This window comes from Panthera onca, chromosome A3 (assembly GCF_046562875.1).
Source record: "Panthera onca isolate mPanOnc1 chromosome A3, mPanOnc1 haplotype 2, whole genome shotgun sequence".
NCBI classification, from domain to species: Eukaryota; Metazoa; Chordata; class Mammalia; order Carnivora; family Felidae; genus Panthera; species Panthera onca.
Window position 1 is genome coordinate 89,084,824 of NC_138341.1, and position 21,434 is coordinate 89,106,257.

The following is a 21,434-nucleotide window of genomic DNA, read 5'->3' on the forward strand; positions in this document are numbered from 1 at the left end:
TGTGAGATCTTTATACCCAATGATAGCAGTGCCAACACTTTTATTGTTTAGGCGTGGTCTGGACTAGGAAATCTCATGACAGGTCAAAGTGAAATCTGCCCCAGTTACTCTTGCTACATAGCAAATCACCCCAAAACTCCATGGTGTAAAACAACACTTTGATATTCTTGTCTCATGTTCTGTGGGTCAGGACCTTGGGCAGGTCACACCCATAAGGCTGTCTCTACTCCCCCACGTCTGGGACCTCAGCTGAGTGTATGAAGGTTGTGAAGGGTGTACTGGCTGGGACCAGAGCCACCTGCAGGCCTGCTTGCTCAAATGTTTGGCAGTTGATGCTGGCAGTTGAATGGAACCTCTGTGAGGCTGTTCTTCAAACACCAGCTGTGGCCTCCCCATGGTTTCTGCACGTGGGAGAGCTTGGGCTTCTTTGCAGCATGGCGGCTGGGTTCTGAGACTGAGTGCATGACATCTTCATGTCTTGGATCATAAGTGACCTTTCCAGTGTGCTCTGTCAGTGGAGGCTATCACAAGGTTTCCAACACATGGGAATGAGACATGACTCCTATCACTTTATCAAGGGGAGTATTGAAGTCACTTTGCAAGGAAGGTGGGTGGGAGGAGAGACAGTGTTGTGGCCATATTTACAAAATTCAATCTGTTATATCACCCAAGATCTAGCTCTGTGACCTCTCATTCTTTCCTTGCATTCAGCCAGAAAATTACGTGTCTGTTGTAGCTACCTCCAGCTCATTACCTTTTTTTTAATGTTTGTTTTTGATGGAGGACAAGCAGGGGAGGGGTAGAGAGAGGGGGACAGAAGATCCAAAGAAGGCTATGCACTAACAGGCTGAGAGCAGCAAGCCCAATGTGGGGCTTGAAGCCATGAACCACAAGATCATGACCTGAGCTGAAGTTGGATGCTCAACTGACTGAGCCACCCACGTGCTCCCCTACTACTTTTCAATTAAGTGCAAAAATAAATTCTGTTGAATATGTCATCTCATAGAGTATTGCTTTCCAGCTCCCAGTGATGTCACTGGCAGAGGAGGCAGTGGCCTGGGGTGCTAGGAGTCCTACCAAACTCTATGACCCCATCCAAGCCTGCCACCTGTTAGTGCTGGGCACCTACACACGCTCCCCTGCCTCCTCATTTTTCAGTTGAAATAGATCATCAGTTTCTTAATATTAGGGAGACGGGCATGGACTGCTTTGAGAACTGATACCCCCTGTAGCTTGGGCCAAACATGTCATCACAACCTATAGGAAGGGTGACTTCAGCATTGCTACCTGTGAATACCATTGCTTTAGAAGACTAGATCCTGCACTGTTCCTTTGGCTGAGAGGTGATATTTTCTTTTCCAACATAGTAAACAGCAGCTATGGAGTGACACTTAAGGATCATTCATACCAAGACTTATTCTTGCAGAAAGAAGGTATTGTGTCCAGTATCTGCATGGTACCAAACATCCGTGTAGTAACCATATTGACAGTGGTGGTGATGGTGACCACAGGCAAATGTGCATCTCTCAGGTATCAGGCATCTAGCTTATATGGTTTCATTTGGGCCCTATAACAACTCTCTGTGGTAGGTAATACTGTTACCCCATTTCTGAGGCACAGAAAATTTAGGTTGCTTGTTCAAGGTGTTATGGTTGGTAAGTAGTAGGAGCTGGAGTAAAGCCAGGTAGTCTGCATCCTGCTCTTTGCTGCCATGCTGCCTTGCTTATTTTCCCCTACTTTGTTCAGTCTTAGTCTGGTATCTTAGCTTCAGAATGAGCATCCCAGTTCCCTATGACCCGTAATTTCCCAGTGCACACCCAACAAGCCTACTCCATGTTTTCCAAGCCATGCACATCCCTCTTTCACTCAGCACCCACCATTAGTGGACTGCACCTGCCCAGGGTGCCATGACCCCGGCTTCACCTGCTGTGTGGAGTGACAGTGTCATGGGACCACAATGAAAAAGGTTAAAGTGAGGCCGCCACAGCCCACCAGGCTCTGATCCTCCTTGTTCAGCACCTTAGTGGAGTGCTGTCCTGAGCTGAGCCTGGAACCCTGGGGAAGGCTTTGGTGGCAGTGGGGTGAGAAGAAAGAGAATAGCAAGGAGAGGAACTGGGGATGCCAGTGCTCTGTCCCTGTGATGTGACTCAGCTGACCCACCCAGATCTGCTGTATTAGATCTAGGGATGGCACCCAATATCTGTTACTCAGATAGTTTCACTGTGTGGAGGCTGGTTCATGGAGCTGCAGGACCTGTGGGGTCGTTCAGGCCAGTTCATCCCTGGAGGTGTGTTCAGGGGCAGTATGTAAAGACTGGTTATCATCGGACACTGAGTAATACTCCAGAACTTTAGCCAGGCCCTGGTGCCTGGGGCAGATCAGGGATGGGAAGGCCCAGGACAGAGGCCATGGTGATATCAGGAATGAAGGGACAATAAACCCTCCCTCCGTTTACTCATTCACCAAGTGCAATGGGAATGGCAGGTGGTATGACAGGTAGAGAAGGCCTGGGATTCAACATGGAAACCTGGATCCAAAGCCTAATCCCACCCACTTCATCTCTCTGAACTTGAATTTCCTCATCTGTAAATGAGGTGACTATGAACCTTACACAGCTACTGTGTACAGGACTGTTTTAGATTGAATGTTTATGTCCCCCTAAAATTCATAAGTTAAAGGCACTATCCCTCAGTGTGAGGTGGAGCTCTTGGTGGGTAATTGGGATTAGATGAAGTCTTGAAGGTGGGGCCCTCATGATGGGGTCAGTGGCCCTAGAAGAAGAGGAAGAGAGAGAGATCTCTCTCTCCACATGGAGAAAGAGCCTGTGGAAAAGCCACATGAGCACACGAGAGGAGTCACTGTCTACAAGCCTGGAAGGGAGTCCTCACCATGCTGGTAGTCTGACCTTGGGCCTTCAGCTTTCAGACTATGAGAAAATAAGTTTGTGTTACTTAAGTCACCCTGTGTATGGTATTTTGTTATGGACAACCTGAGCAAACCCACACAGATTTTGGTACCAGGAAGTGGGATGGTGCTCTTACAAATACCTAAAAATGTGGGTGCAGCAGTGGAACCAGGCAGTGGGCTGAGCCTGGGAGAGTTTTGAGGTACATGCTTAATGGACATTACAGACAGTTCTGGTAAGGGTTCAGAAAGAAGAGAGGGAAGCAGGAGAGAACGAGCTTCTATTTTCTTAGTTCGTAAATAATCATGAACAGAACGCTGATGGAAATATGAATGTTAAGGAAGTGCATCTTGGGTCTCATATGGAAATGAGGAACATGTTATTGGAAACTGGAAGGAGTCCATTTCTTGTTTTAAAGTGGCAAAGAATTTAGCTGAACTGTGTTCTCATGTTCTATAGAAGATAGGACTTTCAAGCCATGATATTGTTGAATAGTTAGTGGAGGAGATTAAGCAAAGTTTTGAAGGCCTGGCTCCTGACTGCTTACAGCAAAATGTAAGAGGAAAGAATAAACTGAAGAAGGAATTGTTAACCAAAAAAGAATCAGAACTTGGATATTTGGAAAATTCTTAGTCTATCCATATTGCAGAAACATGAGAGAGCATGTTCTGAGGAGAATGCAAGGGTGAGGCTGAACAATAATTTGATGAAGAGATGATGCCTGTGACTCAGGGAAGTGACCAGCAGTCTCCGCAGGGGCCAGGAGTGGAGATGGGACTATCAGCAAGGACACTGCCACTTCGAAGAAATGGGGACAGAGCAAGCAGGATGGAATGAAGGGTGGCTCTAGGACTTCTTAGATCCTACGAGCCCAGACCATGGAACTATCAGGCTGCAAATATGTGCTATTCTTTGAGGAAAGGGAGGAAGAACCCCTAAGGTGATTCAGAGATCTTTGGGGCCACCACCTCAGTTCCAACATGCAGGTAGCTTCTGACTGAAGCCTTGGAGGTAGGTCTACCAGAGAGGCACTAACCAAACAGGATTATTCTCAAACTTCAGGATCCAGTGGGGTTTGTCTTACTAAGTTTTGGACTTGCTTGGGACCTATCGCCCCTTCTCCCCATTACTCCCATTTGGAATGGGAATGTCTATTTTAGGGCTGTGCCACCACTGTGCTTTGGAGGCCCATGGTGTGTCTGGCTTCACAGGCTCCCAGTCAGAGAAGAACCACAGCTCCACTCTCACTTGTGTCTGATTTGGATGATTATTGAGATAAAACTTTGGACTTCAGACTTTGGAGTGGAAGCCTGAATTAATTAAGACTTTGGGGTCATTGGGATGGAATGAATGAACTTCGTACATGAGAAGGATGTGAATTTGGGGGGTGGTAAGAGCAGAATGTTATGAACTGAACACCTGTGTCCGCTGCCACCCAAATTCATATGATGAACCCCCAGTGCAGTGGCATTTGGAGATGAGACCTTGGGGAGGTAATTATTAGATGAGGCCATGAGGGTGAGACCCCATGATGGGATTAGTGGCCTTATAAGAAGAGGCATTGCACCTGCAGTGAGGAAAGGCCACGTAAGGACTCAGCAAGAAGGTGCCATCCACAGCCAGGATAAGAGCCCTCACCAAGAACCTGCCCATGTTGGCACCCCGATCATGGGCTTCCAGCCTCTAGACTATGGGAAAATAAGTTTCTGCTGTTTAAACCACCCAGTCTTTGGTATTTTTTATGGCAGCTTGAGCCAACTAAGGTACATTAAAATTGAAATAGTATACAAAACACCAGGCATATGGTCAGTGCTCTCCTTGTTCATTTGCTTGGCTTTCTGTCCTGCTCAATAAAACAAGTTGTGGGGATGCTGGTGTCATTGCCAATCTGATGAGAAGGAGATAAGAGAGTGAGAGTCAGACCTGTGAAAAGGGGCAGGACCTGCCACATGAATGAGTGATGAATGAAGAGGTTGGGGGAGGATGAGCACAGGCTGCCTTCATTTGCAAGTTTGGAAAAACAGCCCCCATCCAAGTGTGGACATGACAGTCCTGAGTAGCTGGGGTGCCCTCAGGCTGCTGGCCTCTGCAGAGGAGGACAGGGACAAGTGGCACAGTGCCAGCGTACCAGCCTGTACACTGTGCTGAGAGCACAAGCTCCCAGCACCTCTCTCAGACTCACTCCCTCCATCTTTGTCCCTCAGTCCCCTCGGGTCACTTGGCCACTCAACTGGGCACAGGCATGGGGGACATGATCACCTCTGGCTCTCTCTAATCAGGGCTGGGCAGAGGGAGGCTCCCCAGTTCTCCAGCTCAGAACTTCAGGCATCTTTTGATGGTTTTATTCATGTGATTTCAGTCTTAAAAGAATGTCTAGATGAAGTTACAGATAAAAGACCTAGAGCTCACTTGAGACCTTGGCACTAGAGATGCTTTCACCGCAGAAGAGAGAATTCAAGAGCCAATCCTGTGTCAAAGCTTCCAGCAAGAGAACATTAAGGAGTGAAGCAAGAAACCGAGTCTAGGAGAGTTTGCACCTGAGGCGAGGGGCAGGGTAGGGGGGTGTGGGGGGGGAAGGCGTGGTGCTGGTGGGAAGAATCCAGCAGCTGTGCAGAAAGGCAGGAGAAGAAGCCATAATACAGGGTGGAGGAGCCCAAGAGAGGGCCTTTCTCAATGGGAGATGAGGAATGTCAGTGCCCTGGACAGGTCAGGTTCAGGGTAACAAGGGGCCCAGCCGAGGTGGGTTCATAGCTCTAGTCCCCACCTTATTGTCACCGTATTTATTTACTCTGCTGGGAGCTGGAAAGGGTACCTTGTGCTTTGCACCAAGTGAGCTGAGTGTAAAAAAAACAAGGAAAAACAACATGGTTAGTGTGGTTTTGTTGCTTGCAGCATTCCTGCCCTAGACCAGAGACCAGGGGGTTCCTTCATGTTTGGAGCCTGGGTGCGCTGTTTCAGGGACTGAGAGGGTATTCTCAGCCTATCATTGCACAAGAGGCTTCCGGAGGATCTGAGACATGTAGCTGGCACTTCAGTCCTATTTGATCTTCCTTTGTGGGTGCATAACCGGATGTGCTGTCGTCGTTCCTCTGACCTCAGCCCATGCTACCAGGAAATGAATGCTGGCTGAGGGCCAGATGAATGCATGAACAGTGCTGGCATATACCACCACCATAGCTGAGATTCATGACAGCCATTCCTTGTTGAAAGCCTACTATATGCAGGGTGCTCTGCTAGGTGCTTTACCTGCTGTCCTCATTCAGTCCTCCTATCAGTGCTGAGGGTATTGTCAATATCCCATCCTGAAGAAGCAGCCCAGGAGAGCAAAGCGTTGCCTGTGTCACAAGGGTGGTGGGTAACTGGCAACCCTGTATTTCATCATGACGCAGCCCTCATTAGAGTTCTGTAATCATCGATCTATGTGTGTACTTCAGTGCCCACCCGTGAAGTGAGTTAAACACACAAAAACCTCAACAGTGAAGATTCTGTCTCTCAGGAGAGAGGGAAGATGGTGGCGTAGGAGGACGCTGGGCTCACCGCGCGTCCTGCTGATCACTTAGATTCCACCTACACCTGCCTAAAGAACCCAGAAAACCGCCAGAGGATTAGCAGAACGGAGTCTCCAGAGCCAAGCGCAGACGAGAGGCCCACGGAAGAGGGTAGGAAGGGCGGCGAGGCGGTGCGTGCTCCACGGACTGGCGGGAGGGAGCCGGGGCGGAGGGGCGGCTCGCCGGCCAAGCAGAGCCCCCGAGTCTGGCTGGCAAAAGCGGAGGGGCCGGACGGACTGTGTTCCGACAGCAAGCGCGACTTAGCGTCTGGGAGGTCAGAAGTTAACAGCTCTGCTCAGAAAGCGGGAAGGCTGGAGGACAAAGGGAGGGAGAGCTGCTGAGCCCCCGGACGACAGAGCTCAGCTTGGCGGGGAACAAAGGCGCTCGCCAGCGCCATCTCCCCCACCCATCCCCCAGCCAAAATCCCAAAGAGAACCAGTTCCTGCCAGGGAACTTGCTCGCTCCGAGCAAACACCCAACTCTGTGCTTCTGCGGAGCCAAACCTCCGGCAGCGGATCTGACTCCCTCCCGCTGCCACAGGGCCCCTCCTGAAGTGGATCACCTAAGGAGAAGCGAGCTAAGCCTGCCCCTCCCGCCCCCGTGCACCTTGCCTACCCACCCCAGCTAATACGCCAGATCCCCAGCACCACAAGCCTGGCAGTGTGCAAGTAGCCCAGACGGGCCACGCCACCCCACAGTGAATCCCGCCCCTAGGAGAGGGGAAGAGAAGGCACACACCAGTCTGACTGTGGCCCCAGTGGTGGGCTGGGGGCAGACATCAGGTCGGACTGCGGCCCCGCCCACCAACTCCAGTTATACACCACAGCACGGGGGAAGTGCCCTGCAGGTCCTCACCACTCCAGGGACTATCCAAAATGACCAAACGGAAGAATTCCCCTCAGAAGAATCTCCAGGAAATAACAACAGCGAATGAACTGATCAAAAAGGATTTAAATAATATAACAGAAAGCGAATTTAGAATAACAGTCATAAAATTAATCGCTGGGCTTGAAAACGGTATACAGGACAGCAGAGAATCTCTTGCCACAGAGATCAAGGGACTAAGGAACAGTCACGAGGAGCTGAAAAGCGCTTTAAACGAAATGCAAAACAAAATGGAAACGACGACGGCTCGGATTGAAGAGGCAGAGGAGAGAATAGGTGAACTAGAAGATAAAGTTATGGAAAAAGAGGAAGCTGAGAGAAAGAGAGATAAAAAAATCCAGGAGTATGAGGGGAAAATTAGAGAACTAAGTGATACACTAAAAAGAAATAATATATGCATAATTGGTATCCCAGAGGAGGAAGAGAGAGGGAAAGGTGCTGAAGGGGTACTTGAAGAAATTATAGCTGAGAACTTCCCTGAACTGGGGAAGGAAAAAGGCATTGAAATCCAAGAGGCACAGAGAACTCCCTTCAGACGTAACTTGAATCGATCTTCTGCACGACATATCATAGTGAAACTGGCAAAATACAAGGATAAAGAGAAAATTCTGAAAGCAGCAAGGGATAAACGTGCCCTCACATATAAAGGGAGACCTATAAGACTCGTGACTGATCTCTCCTTTGAAACTTGGCAGGCCAGAAAGGCTTGGCACGATATCTTCAGTGTGCTAAACAGAAAAAATATGCAGCCGAGAATCCTTTATCCAGCAAGTCTGTCATTTAGAATAGAAGGAGAGATAAAGGTCTTCCCAAACAAACAAAAACTGAAGGAATTTGTCACCACTAAACCAGCCCTACAAGAGATCCTAAGGGGGATCCTGTGAGACAAAGTACCAGAGACATCACTACAAGCATAAAACATAGACATCACAATGACTCTAAACCCGTATCTTTCTATAATAACACTGAATGTAAATGGATTAAATGCGCCAACCAAAAGACATAGGGTATCAGAATGGATAAAAAAACAAGACCCATCTATTTGCTGTCTACAAGAGACTCATTTTAGATCTGAGGACACCTTTAGATTGAGAGTGAGGGGATGGAGAACTATTTATCATGCTCCTGGAAGCCAAAAGAAAGCCGGAGTAGCCATACTTATATCAGACAAACTAGACTTTAAATTAAAGGCTGTAACAAGAGATGAAGAAGGGCATTATATAATAATTACAGGGTCTATCCATCAGGAAGAGCTAACAATTATAAGTGTCTATGTGCCAAATACCGGAGCCCCCAGATATATAAAACAATTACTCATAAACATAAGCAACCTTATTGATAAGAATGTGGTCATTGCAGGGGACTTTAACACCCCACTTACAGAAATGGATAGATCATCTAGACACACAGTCAATAAAGAAACAAGGGCCCTGAATGATACATTGGATCAGATGGACTTGACAGATATATTTAGAACTCTGCATCCCAAAGCAACAGAATATACTTTCTTCACGAGTGCACATGGAACATTCTCCAAGATAGATCATATACTGGGTCACAAAACAGCCCTTCATAAGTTTACAAGAATTGAAATTATACCATGCATACTTTCAGACCACAATGCTATGAAGCTTGAAATCAACCACAGGAAAAAGTCTGGAAAACCTCCAAAAGCATGGAGGTTAAAGAACACCCTACTAAAGAATGAATAGGTCAACCAGGCAATTAGAGAAGAAATTAAAAAATATATGGAAACAAACGAAAATGAAAACACAACAATCCAAACGCTTTGGGACGCAGCGAAGGCAGTCCTGAGAGGAAAATACATTGCAATCCAGGCCTATCTCAAGAAACAAGAAAAATCCCAAATACAAAATCTAATAGCACACCTAAAGGAAATAGAAGCAGAACAGCAAAGGCAGCCTAAACCCAGCAGAAGAAGAGAAATAGTAAAGATCAGAGCAGAAATAAACAATATAGAATCTAAAAAAACTGTAGAGTAGATCAACGAAACCAAGAGTTGGTTTTTTGAAAAAATAAACAAAATTGACAAACCTCTAGCCAGGCTTCTCAAAAAGAAAAGGGAGATGACCCAAATAGATAAAATCATGAATGAAAATGGAATTATTACAACCAATCCCTCAGAGATACAAACAATGATCAGGGAATACTATGAAAAATTATATGCCAACAAATTGGACAACCTGGAAGAAATGGACAAATTCCTAAACACCCACACTCTTCCAAAACTCAATCAGGAGGAAATAGAAAGCTTGAACAGACCCATAACCAGAGAAGAAATTGAATCGGTTATCAACAATCTCCCAACAAATAAGAGTCCAGGACCAGATGGCTTCCCAGGGGAGTTCTACCAGACGTTTAAAACAGAGATAATACCTATCCTTCTCAAGCTATTCCAAGAAATAGAAAGGGAAGGAAAACTTCCAGACTCATTCTATGAAGCCAGTATTACTTTGATTCCTAAACCAGACAGAGACCCAGTAAAAAAAGAGAACTACAGGCCAATATCCCTGATGAATATTGATGCAAAAATTCTCAATAAGATACTAGCAAATCGAATTCAACAGCATATAAGAAGAATTATTCACCATGATCAAGTGGGATTCATTCCTGGGATGCAGGGCTGGTTCAACATTCGCAAATCAATCAACGTGATACATCACATTAACAAAAAAAAAGAGAAGAACCATATGATCCTGTCAATCGATGCAGAAAAGGCCTTTGACAAAATCCAGCACCCTTTCTTAATAAAAACCCTTGAGAAAGTCGGGATAGAAGGAACATACTTAAAGATCATAAAAGCCATTTATGAAAAGCCCACAGCTAACATCATCCTCAACGGGGAAAAACTGAGAGCTTTCCCCCTGAGATCAGGAACACGACAGGGATGCCCACTCTCACCGCTGTTGTTTAACATAGTGCTGGAAGTTCTAGCATCAGCAATCAGACAACAAAAGGAAATCAAAGGCATCAAAATTGGCAAAGATGAAGTCAAGCTTTCGCTTTTTGCAGATGACATGATATTATACATGGAAAATCCGATAGACTCCACCAAAAGTCTGCTAGAACTGATACATGAATTCAGCAAAGTTGCAGGATACAAAATCAATGTGCAGAAATCAGTTGCATTCTTATACACTAACAATGAAGCAACAGAAAGACAAATAAAGAAACTGATCCCATTCACAATTGCACCAAGAAGCATAAAATACCTAGGAATAAACCTAACCAAAGATGTAAAAGATCTGTATGCTGAAAACTATAGAAAGCTTATGCAGGTAATTGAAGAAGATATAAAGAAAGGGAAAGACATTCCCTGCTCATGGATTGGAAGAATAAATATTGTCAAAATGTCGATACTACCCAAAGCTATCTACACATTCAATGCAATCCCAATCAAAATTGCACCAGCATTCTTCTCGAAACTAGAACTAGCAATCCTAAAATTCATATGGAACCACAAAAGGCCCCGAATAGCCAAAGTAATTTTGAAGAAGAAGACCAAAGCAGGAGGCATCACAATCCCAGACTTTAGCCTGTACTACAAAGCTGTCATCATCAAGACAGCATGGTATTGGCATAAAAACAGACACATAGACCAATGGAATAGAATAGAAACCCCAGAACTAGACCCACAAACGTATGGCCAACTCATCTTTGACAAAGCAGGAAAGAACATCCAATGGAAAAAAGACAGTCTCTTTAACAAATGGTGCTGGGAGAACTGGACAGCAACATGCAGAAGGTTGAAACTAGACCCCTTTCTCACACCATTCACAAAAATAAACTCAAAATGGATAAAGGACCTGAATGTGAGACAGGAAACCATCAAAACCTTAGAGGAGAAAGCAGGAAAAGACCTCTCTGACCTCAGCCATAGCAATCTCTTACTCGGCACATCCCCAAAGGCAAGGGAATTAAAAGCAAAAGTGAATTACTGGGACTTTATGAAGATAAAAAGCTTCTGCACAGCAAAGGAAACAACCAACAAAACTAAAAGGCAACCAACGGAATGGGAAAAGATATTTGCAAATGACATATCGGACAAAGGGCTAGTATCCAAAATCTATACAGAGCTCATCAAACTCCACACCCGAAAAACAAATAACCCAGTGAAGAAATGGGCAGAAAACATGAATAGACACTTCTCTAAAGAAGACATCCGGATGGCCAACAGGCACATGAAAAGATGTTCAACGTCGCTCCTTATCAGGGAAATACAAATCAAAACCACACTCAGATACCACCTCACGCCAGTCAGAGTGGCCAAAATGAAGAAATCAGGAGACTATAGATGCTGGAGAGGATGTGGAGAAACAGGAACCCTCTTGCACTGTTGGTGGGAATGCAAATTGGTGCAGCCGCTCTAGAAAGCAGTGTGGAGGTTCCTCAGAAAATTAAAAATAGACCTACCTTATGACCCAGCAATAGCACTGCTAGGAATTTATCCAAGGGATACAGGAGTACTGATGCATAGGGGCACTTGTACCCCAATGTTTATAGCAGCACTCTCAACAATAGCCAAATTATGGAAAGAGCCTAAATGTCCATCAACTGATGAATAGATAAAGAAATTGTGGTTTATATACACAATGGAATACTACGTGGCAATGAGAAAAAATGAAATATGGCCTTTCGTAGCAACGTGGATGGAACTGGAGAGTGTGATGCTAAGTGAAATAAGCCATACAGAGAAAGACAGATACCATATGGTTTCACTCTTATGTGGATCCTGAGAAACGTAACAGAAACCCATGGGGGAGGGGAAGGAAAAAAAAAAAAGAGGTTAGAGTGGGAGAGAGCCAAAGCATAAGAGACTGTTAAAAACTGAGAACAAACTGAGGGTTGATGGGGGGTGCTAGGGAGGGCAGGGTAGGTGATGGGTATTGAGGAGGGCACCTTTTGGGATGAGCACTGGGTGTTGTATGGAAACCAATTTGACAGTAAATTTCATATATTAAAAAAAAATTAAAAATTTAAAAAAAAATAAAAAAATTAAAAAAAACAAAAAACAAAAACAAAAACCTCAACAGTGTATTGCAGGGTGCCTCCCACTTATTGGTGCCCTATTGGGATTAGTTCTCAGGGCAAAGCAGTTACAGCTGGCATTAAAATTTGGAATCGAGTCCTGGGTTCAAATCCAGATTGTGCAACTTTCTGGTTGATTACCCTGCATCTGTGGTTTAGAATCTCAGAGACTGTTTTTCTATTGAGCTGTTTTAAGAACTTAAGAGCTAATTATGTCCAAGACTTAGAACAGTGCCTGGTTCATAGTGAGTTCTCGAGAAAGAATTTGCAGTGTAATTAGTTATATATATAATTATGTTGTCCATTTTGCATATGAGCAGTTAAGTGACTTGTTCAAGATCAGTCAACTGATAAATGACAGTGACACCCAGCTCTATCTGTCTCCAAGGCTGTCATGATGTGGCTGAATATCTGCTTGAAGTTCCTCAGGGAGACAGTATCCTCCACTTCAGGAACTCTTTCTTTCCTGCTGCATTGAACTTGGCTGGTCACCTAAAACCACTTGCCAGGCCCAGCTCCTGAGTGTTCTTCTTATGTTTCTGAGTCTGACAAATTGCTGTGATCACAATGCCTATGGCTCTGCTTCGAAGGACACAAATCCAACCCCTGCTTTTTCTTCTGTCCATTCAGCTCCCTTTTCAGAGTGCCTAGCATAGTGCCACATGCAGAGCACTGAACTAAGCCTTCACTTAATGGTTTCAATCCTCAGGAAGGGCAAGAGAAGCAGCATGCTGCAGCAGGCATCCCTCCCATCAAAAACAAAAGCTGGAGAAAGCACAATTAGATTGGCATGCTGTTATCTGCTGTTTCCCTTCCTCGTTATTTTCGTGAATCAATTTTCATCTTCGGTCTTTTATGAGGGCAGCATTTTTGAAGATGTGTTTTAATGTTTAAAATAGCCGATAGCTAAATACACAATTTTTATGTCTCTTTTAATTAGCTTGTTAACTTCTTCCACTTTATTTATGATAGATCTTTAATTCCTCTTCCCTTTCTGAAGACACATTGCATATTTACATTGTTAAAAACCCTTCTCTGCTCTTAGAGTAACTGTGTGTTCAGGCATAACCTGAGATGTGCTTTTCCCCATCAAAATTTTAACAGGGCATAGTTTTTAATTACCCTTTCCCCATCTCCAATAGGAAACTTTCCAAACATAAAATTCTAATCAAAAGACTTCTGAGTATAACTTGCTACCTAGGAGCCCATCTCAATATATTAAGATAAGGATGCACCGTGTCCCTTGTTTGACTATCTAGAGGCTCCTTGAAGGCCCCGCACTATTTGTCATGACAAATCCATGCGCATCAGGCCTCTGACCATGTTTTAGTCTCACCAGCTCCTTCCTAAATGTACAGCTGCAGGTCATTGTAACAGGTGTGAGGATTGACACCCCCACTTCTCTGAGCTCTGGCCTTCCCAGAGGCCACATGATTTTCCTGACTGCCCATAGGTTGATGTAGCATCTGAGAATTATTTAACCATCTTCCTAAACTCATTTTGCTTTCTTTATCTGTTGTGTGAGCCAGAGTTTGCCAGGGCCATGCTCACACAGAGCAGGTTCACTGCTGCAGGGCACATATCCCCCACCTCCTGTCTCCAGCTGGTAGGAGTTGGCATCACCTTCCCTTTAAATGCCCTGTGACTGTCACCATCACTGTCTGTTGCCCCACGGTCCCCACTCAGTCCCTTCACCCATGACCGCAAACTGTTTACCTTGCCAATCCAGAGTCACTCACTCCCCTGCTTCGTGCAGCTCCCAGTGTCTGCCAAGCTGACTTTAGACCCCTCAGCTGGCCCTCTCAGCCACCAAAATGTGCTGTCCCGCTTCCTTTCTCATCTCACAGGCACACCTCACCCCTCCTTTTGGCTAGATCTGCCTCACACCCTCTGATCCCTCAGCCAGACCAAATCACCCACCAGTCCACCCCCATCATTATATCCAATCTGCCCAAGCCTCGAGGCCACCCCTACTGTTCCGTCTTATTAGACAATCTTCTCCATAAGCTAATAACAAAAATTCTCTCTGGTTCATCACATCTAGTACTATTATGTTCAGAGCAATAGGTTGCAGTTTTTTCCTTTATTATGTTCCCCCTCTTAAACTAAAAAGAAATACACATTTGACTTAATGACTCAAATATGAATGTGTCTCACAAAAGCCAAATACTGCCCAGATCCTCCTTCCTATGCCTGATCATCCCTGTTAATAACTGATATTAACAGTCTGGAGGAATATCTCTGTGCTTTTCTCAGAGAGTCTTCAGATGCTCCCAGGTCACTGAGTGTTGACACAAGATCTGAACATGACCCATGACCTATGACCATTGTTGCCTGGATCTCAGTTCATGCAAATGCAGAGTGAAAATGTGTGATTATGTTTGATCCTTTGTTCTCAAAGGTAAAGAGTTCTCAACTGCCCCTCTGACTTTGAACAGAGCATGTACTCATCCACGGGCACAAACATTTGGGGATTTTTCAGGCTGAGGTTTTTCCAGACTATCAGGGCTAAGCAATCAATTCTGAGTCTATGTGCTACCCACCGTATGTAGCCCAGTGTTCTGTGTGTGCCTGACCAGTGATTGTAAATGTTGCCCTAAGCAAAAAAGAGTTAAGAAGGTAAGTCTGTTTGAGAGGAACTGTGGCCACCTTCTTTAGCATACATTAACAAAGGAGACAACCTGATTTAAAAAAAATGTGGCACAATAGGTCACGTTTACATGTTTACTTCATTCTAATGAAATGAATTGTATCTCTGAAAATTTTAACATCACATTTATAAATCAAATTTATAAAAGCCCTTGGCTTCTTATAATTTCACAGAGAATTTTCCATAATTTTGGTTGACTCTTAACTCCCAGCAGTTCTTAATTTAAGCTTTAGATTTCTTTTTCCTTTTGCCAAGTTTTTACATTGATGTTCTATAAAACAATTAAGGCCCCTAGGGAGATCCCTATTTTTATCATAACAGAAAATCTATTATTCTATTATGTAAAATGTTTTATAGTTTTCCTGTAATGAATGAACACCTTCAAATATGTCTCTTTTTTTAATATTAGGTTACCAGATGGTTCTTTTAAAGTAAGGTATGACTTTATTTTAGTGTGTGTGTGTGTATATATATGTGTTAGTGTGTGTGTGTGTGTGTGTGTGTGTGTGTGTGTGTATACACACAATTTTTTTTAATGTTTATTTTTGAGAGAGAGAGACAGAACATGAGCAGGGGAGGGAAAGAGAGAGAAGGAGACACAGAATCTGAAGCAGGCTCCAGGCTCCTGGCTGTCAGCATAGAGCCCAATGCAGGGCTCGAACTCACCAACCATGAGATCATGACCTGAGCCAAAGTCGGCTGCCTAACTGACTGAGCCACCCAGGCACTGCATCACACATACGTTTTTTAATGTAACTCATAAGCTCTTCTCTAACATGACTGTGCTCTGTTTATATGCTGAGGGAGGCTTTTCTAAAGTACTTGTGTATCTTGAGAGCCAGCACTTCTGTAATAGCCTCATCTGGTGCCTGCAGTCCTTGGCTTGAGCCTCTGCCTGATGTGACCTGCCTTGTTTGCTGAACCTCTACTCATTCACTAGCCCTTGCCACTCAAAGTACAACTGGGGAGCCTGACCCCACCTGGGAGCTGGTGGACAGCTCAGACCCTCAGATCAGAATCAGCACATCAATCCACACCAATATTCCAAAACACAGCTTTAAAACCCATGCAAGTCCCCTGGACTGGGAATTTAGTAGGTGCTCAGTGAACCTATTTCCTTGTTTTGTCACCTTCCCATGCAGCTGGTCCCTTCTCTGGGTTTTTACAGCACTATCTGTAGTCTTCTGAAATCATTAACAGGTTGACACATGACCATTGGCTTATAATTGATCCCTTCCTGGGTTCTGGATCAGAATCACTTTTTTTGCCCCCATATCAGACCTGCTGAATTAGAATCTTTGAGAGTGGGGCTAACATTTATATTCTATCCAACTCTCTGGTTGGTTCTTTGTACCTAAAGTTGGAGAGCCAAGAGACCCTGTGTTGGCCTATGGAGATTTCTCAAGGCAATCTGAGGGTTAACAGTGACACAACTGCCTCAGGTGGAAGTGAAATGGATTTTATTCCTTTAACAAAAATGTACTGGGAGCTAACTAGGTTGTAGGTGCTTTGCAAAAACCTAAAAATAGCACATCATATAAACACGTCATAAAAACAGCCACACAATCAAGTATTTGTAACATGCATTCATAGTTTAAAAAGCACTCTTCCATTTGTCATCTTAACAACTTGGTGTCGGTGGAATCAGGACTCAGAGCTAGGTATTCATGCACCAGCCTGGGCTGCCCCTGTGCTCCTATCCTGTTCCATTGACAGAGGAAGAGGAGGCAGGCAGCAAGGGCAGGTTGTCTGCATGGGGAGCTGTGAACGGCCTCACAGAGGGCAAGCAGTAAGTAGCTTATCACTCATTTGGGGAGAAGACAGAAGATGAGAGGGAGGCAGGCATTTTGTTCCCACAGTTCAGACTAGAGGACCCCCACAAGGCTGAAATGGCTGCACCATGGCCATTCAGAGCAACCTAGGGATGGAAAGTGACCCTCCTCAGGAGAGGGGAATTTAGGCCACAGATGGAGACAGCAGAATGCTGACACAAAGTTGTGTAGGAAAGCAGTGACTCCTCTAAAACATACCTAAAATGAGCTCCAAAAATATAAAGGGGATACCATTCTCTGCATCTCACTGGGCTCATAAAAGTCCCTAATTTAGTCCTGGTCCCTGGAGAAACCCCAACAAATCCATCTTTCTTTAATAAACTTTTAGCCCACATTAACCCGAAATTGTATCCTCTAAAACCTCTTATTGTCCAATGGTGTTGCCCCTAAATTGATTGGTGAGCCTTTTCCCACCACCTTCAAAGTGCCCATTAGCTGATTCTAACATACATCACCCAGAATAGGGCAGCCACCAGGGGAAGGGCTTGGAATATCTACATCCATATTCCATGAATTCTGTGTGCATGATAATTCACCAAATTTCACAGCAACTTGTAGTAACTGGATCCTGAAGGCATTAGCAGAATTCTGTCATGGACAGCGAAGGAGAGGGTATTCCAGTCATGACATAAGTATTTGCCAAAGTCAAATTAAGAAAGTGATCAGTCATACTTAATCCTGGAAAACTGAGACAGGAAAATTATCCATCACATTCATGCACCTCTTTCCAAACCACAGCTAAGGCTGGATTTCCATGCAAACATGCTAAGCAGACCAGGGGCTTTATCTTCCCCTCACAACACACCCTACTGTGGTACAGCCTGTGGCTCCAGGGCTTTCTGTCCTGTGGCTGTGTCTTGCAACAGAGTGTTTGTTGATCAGACCTCTTCTTTGCTCATGAGGCAGGACACCACCATATGGACCACAAGAGCTGTCATGCTGGCTGACAACTGGGCCCTGGTCAGTTCCTTTTATCTTTTTAACCTGCTGGGATGTCCCAAGAAGGGCCGTGGTTTCACTCCTGAAACTTTTTTTTTTTTTTTTTTTACATTTATTTAATTTTTGAGAGACAGAGACAGAGCACTAGTCGGGAGGGACAGAGAGAGAGGGAGACACAGAATCCGAAGCAGGCTCCAGGCTCTGAGCTGTCAGCACACAGCCCGACGCGGGGCTCAAACCCACAAACCATGAGATCATGACCTGAGCCGAAGTCAGACGCTCAACTGACTGAGCCACCCAGGTGCTCCTTACCCCTGAAACTTCTAACAGGAGGCTCCCTACCTGCCCTGGGCACGTCCTCATTCTATCTCCTTCCACCTTTAATTCATATGTAGAAGAGGCCAGGGACACTAGCTCTGAATATAGGTGAGGTAGGTGGATATGGTGCAGCCAACACTTGTCCCAGGGGCATGGGGACAGTCACTGTGAAAACGCTTTCCCACATGGAGCCCCTTTGACCGGGACACTGGCCGTATCTTGCACGCAGGTGCTCCCCCACTGGGCATGTGCACCCTGACTTATGGATTGTTGGCAGGACCAGCTGACACTCCAGCATCATGGCCCAGAGGGGCTGTCCCTGCATTGTCAAATTGCTCCACACATGTTTGCTGGCCGAGTGTCCAGGCTTCACACTCTGGTTCCAGAAGACTACATGGCCTGATGCCAGGGCTGGCCTGCACCCTTTCCTATGATCTCTATGAGCTAGGCCCAGCCCAAGATGGCAGCAGCAAAGGCAGGTCAACCCATAGCCCTTCAGGGACTGCAGACTATGCCAGGCAGTGGCTCCTGTCCCCTCAGGGCTTTGGCTGGGCTGCAGATCCATTTCACGCCATGCATAATTTTATGTAAGTGCATATGCTTATGTATGTATACAATTCTTGAAGTTGTACAGTCTCCAGCTTCACCATCCCATTGGATTAATAACTGGAATTTGAGAATTTGATAGCATGTAGCTTTTGTGATACTCGACCTGCATTCTGTGCATCTGGGTGTTTAGTTTGGGTGTCCACATGGCTCCCTAGACTCATTGGGCAGGCTCATCCTTCCGGAGCCCCCAGAGGGCTGTGAAATATCAGACACCACCCCTCACGCCTACACTGTGTCCTCCTACCTCTAGTGCCCTCCGCTTCATGGTCTCAGATTAGGAGACTGTCATCATGAGGAACCAGACACACACTGCCACCCACCAGCACCTCTCAATGGCAGTGGCCTCAGGAGCCCCAGCTACTTGGGAGACAGGGATCCCTCTGAGCCAGATATGTGGTGCCCCCTCGTGGCCAAACTAGTGAAACTCTCCTAAGTGTGTCACAGAACTCCTTTATGGATGTTGAAGCAGGACAGAGCTAGGAAACATAAACAGAGAGGGTTGCCCTTTGCTGCATTACCCCACACCAACCTGCTCCCCACCAGCCTGGGGCTCACCCATGCCAGAAATTCCTCACTATGGACAGTCTTCAGGACATCTACTTCCCTTCTTTCTGTCAATATCAGTGCTAACAGTAGAGGAAAAAACCATGGACTTGTTCATACTAAAATGTTATTGACTTAGCTTAAGGATATGCATATCCCTAATATGTGAATTTTAAGAAGATTTCAGCATCAGTGTGGTGATGCTGAAATCATCCGCCAGTAGCCTCTAACCCTGCAGGCAGGGAAGGTGAGAAGAGGATGTCTGCCTTCTATCCACCTCAGGGTCTACTGAGCCCTGTGACCAAAGCAGACTCTTTGATAGGCATCACTGACTCAGTGGCTATACTTTCAGACTTCCGTGTGCTGCCATTGTTTTACGCCATGTGCCCTGCCACCTAATTTCCATTGAACATTAAAAAGCTGAACTCTATTAAAGCTATAAAAATGGTCAGATTCCAAGGCAAGCGTGTTGTTCTAAAAGCACCTCTGCATGTACACACTTTCTCTTTCACAAACAACTCTCTAGATAGCAATGTTTCTCATGTTTCCTTATGTGCTTCAGTGTAATCAGCACATGCTGAGGGAGGCTGAGGTGCCCCTTCACTGACAGTGATATGCAGAATTCAGAGCAAACATGGTGGCTGGTCCAGGCCACCCAAGGACACTGCCTTGATCTTTTCTTTCTCCAGGTCTGTGTTGCCACCCCAGCCTGGCTCTCATTTACATATTGAGAGTCTGCTCTGAGCTCCCAGGATGTGAGACTAAGGAGAGAAGCTCCTTCAGGGCCAAGAGAGTACTAAATGGGTCCTCTGATGAAGACCCTATACTGGTCATGCCTGCCACTGGTGTGGGGTGTGGGGTGGGGAGTCCTCCATGAGAACTGGGAGTGAACTATGGAGCAGGAGAGGTGTCTACACATCCTAGTAGGAGAGCGTATCAATAGCCTCATGATTATAAGGGAAGATTCTTCTGATTATCTCATTAGTTTTGTATGTAAAGAGCCACGACCTGAATGTTGTCATATCCTGTAATAGGTCTCTTAAGGTAAGGAAGCCACCTGCTGAGTGAAGCAGTTTTATCAGGGTGTTTCCCATTGACAGAATTCAGGGCATGAGGAGAAGTTGCCCCCATGGGGGGCTGCTTCAGCTCTGAGAGCTCAGCTCGGGTCCTTCCTGCCTGCAAATGACTTTCTTGGGGAATATATGTGATGCACACATGAGCTCGCGCGCACACGCACACTGCAGGTTTCTTGTGTGGTATAAATAATTTTGTGCCAGAAAAGTTTGAATACAGTGTTGCCCAGTTTCCAAATGAAGCTGTGTCTAGGATACATGACCTTTGGTTCTATAAACCCGGTGGGGGTTGAGGAAGCTAATCTCAGGAAGCCTGATGTAAAATAATTACACACTTCTCCCAGGTAAAGAGAGACAAATGATGTTGACTCCTGGCTCCTTGGAGTGTTACCAGTCTGGGACGGTCCTGTGATGGTGAGGAGGTGTGTTGTCGGGAGGGTGCCCCCGTCCCCCCACCTCTCTATTCCTGCAGCACTCTCTCCTGGGAACAGCACCCTCTCCTGGGAATAGCACCTTCTGGTCTGCCCCAGGGCCTCCTGGGTCTGTTCTGGGCACTTGCACCAGATTTGGGGAAAGGAAGGAAAACAAGAGTTGGAAAACCTTTCAGTCTTAGCTTTGTTTTCTTCCTCTAACCAGCTTAACAAGATTATGTTTAAAGTTTCCAAATAAGATTATACTTCCCTCCTCCAACAAGGGCATTTAGGAGTATTAACCCACTGGATTTCAATTCTGTGTGTCTTTCCAGAAAGAGAAGAAAAGTGGGCTGCTGAAGCTTCTTGCTGGGGCGTCTACCAAGAAGAAATCTCGCTCCCCACCATCCATTTCTCCAACCCACGATGCCCTGGTGGCAGTGGACACCTCACTCCAGGGTGCCGTGGGACCCGAAGTATCCTCACTGTCCATCCATGGCAGGGCAGGGTCCTGCCCCATAGAGAGCGAGATGCAGGGTGCAGTGGGGATGGAGCCACTGCACAGAAAGGCAGGCTCCTTGGATCTGAACTTCTCCTCATCTCCCTCCAGGCAAGCGCCTCTCTCCATGGCTGCCATCCGTCCGGAGCCCAAGCCTTTGTCCAGGGAGAGGTA

The 21,434-nt window shown here is 45.7% G+C and overlaps 1 protein-coding gene across 1 annotated transcript in view; it reads left to right on the plus strand.

The window, feature by feature from the left end:
• The window catches only part of SH3RF3 (SH3 domain containing ring finger 3), a 373,186-nt gene that overhangs the window by 341,973 nt on the left and 9,779 nt on the right, over nucleotides 1-21,434 (plus strand). The window contains exon 9 of the mRNA XM_078444321.2: nucleotides 21,097-21,431. Within this exon, the coding sequence (XP_078300447.2) occupies nucleotides 21,097-21,431 (335 nt within the window). The remainder of the gene's footprint in view (nucleotides 1-21,096; nucleotides 21,432-21,434) is intronic.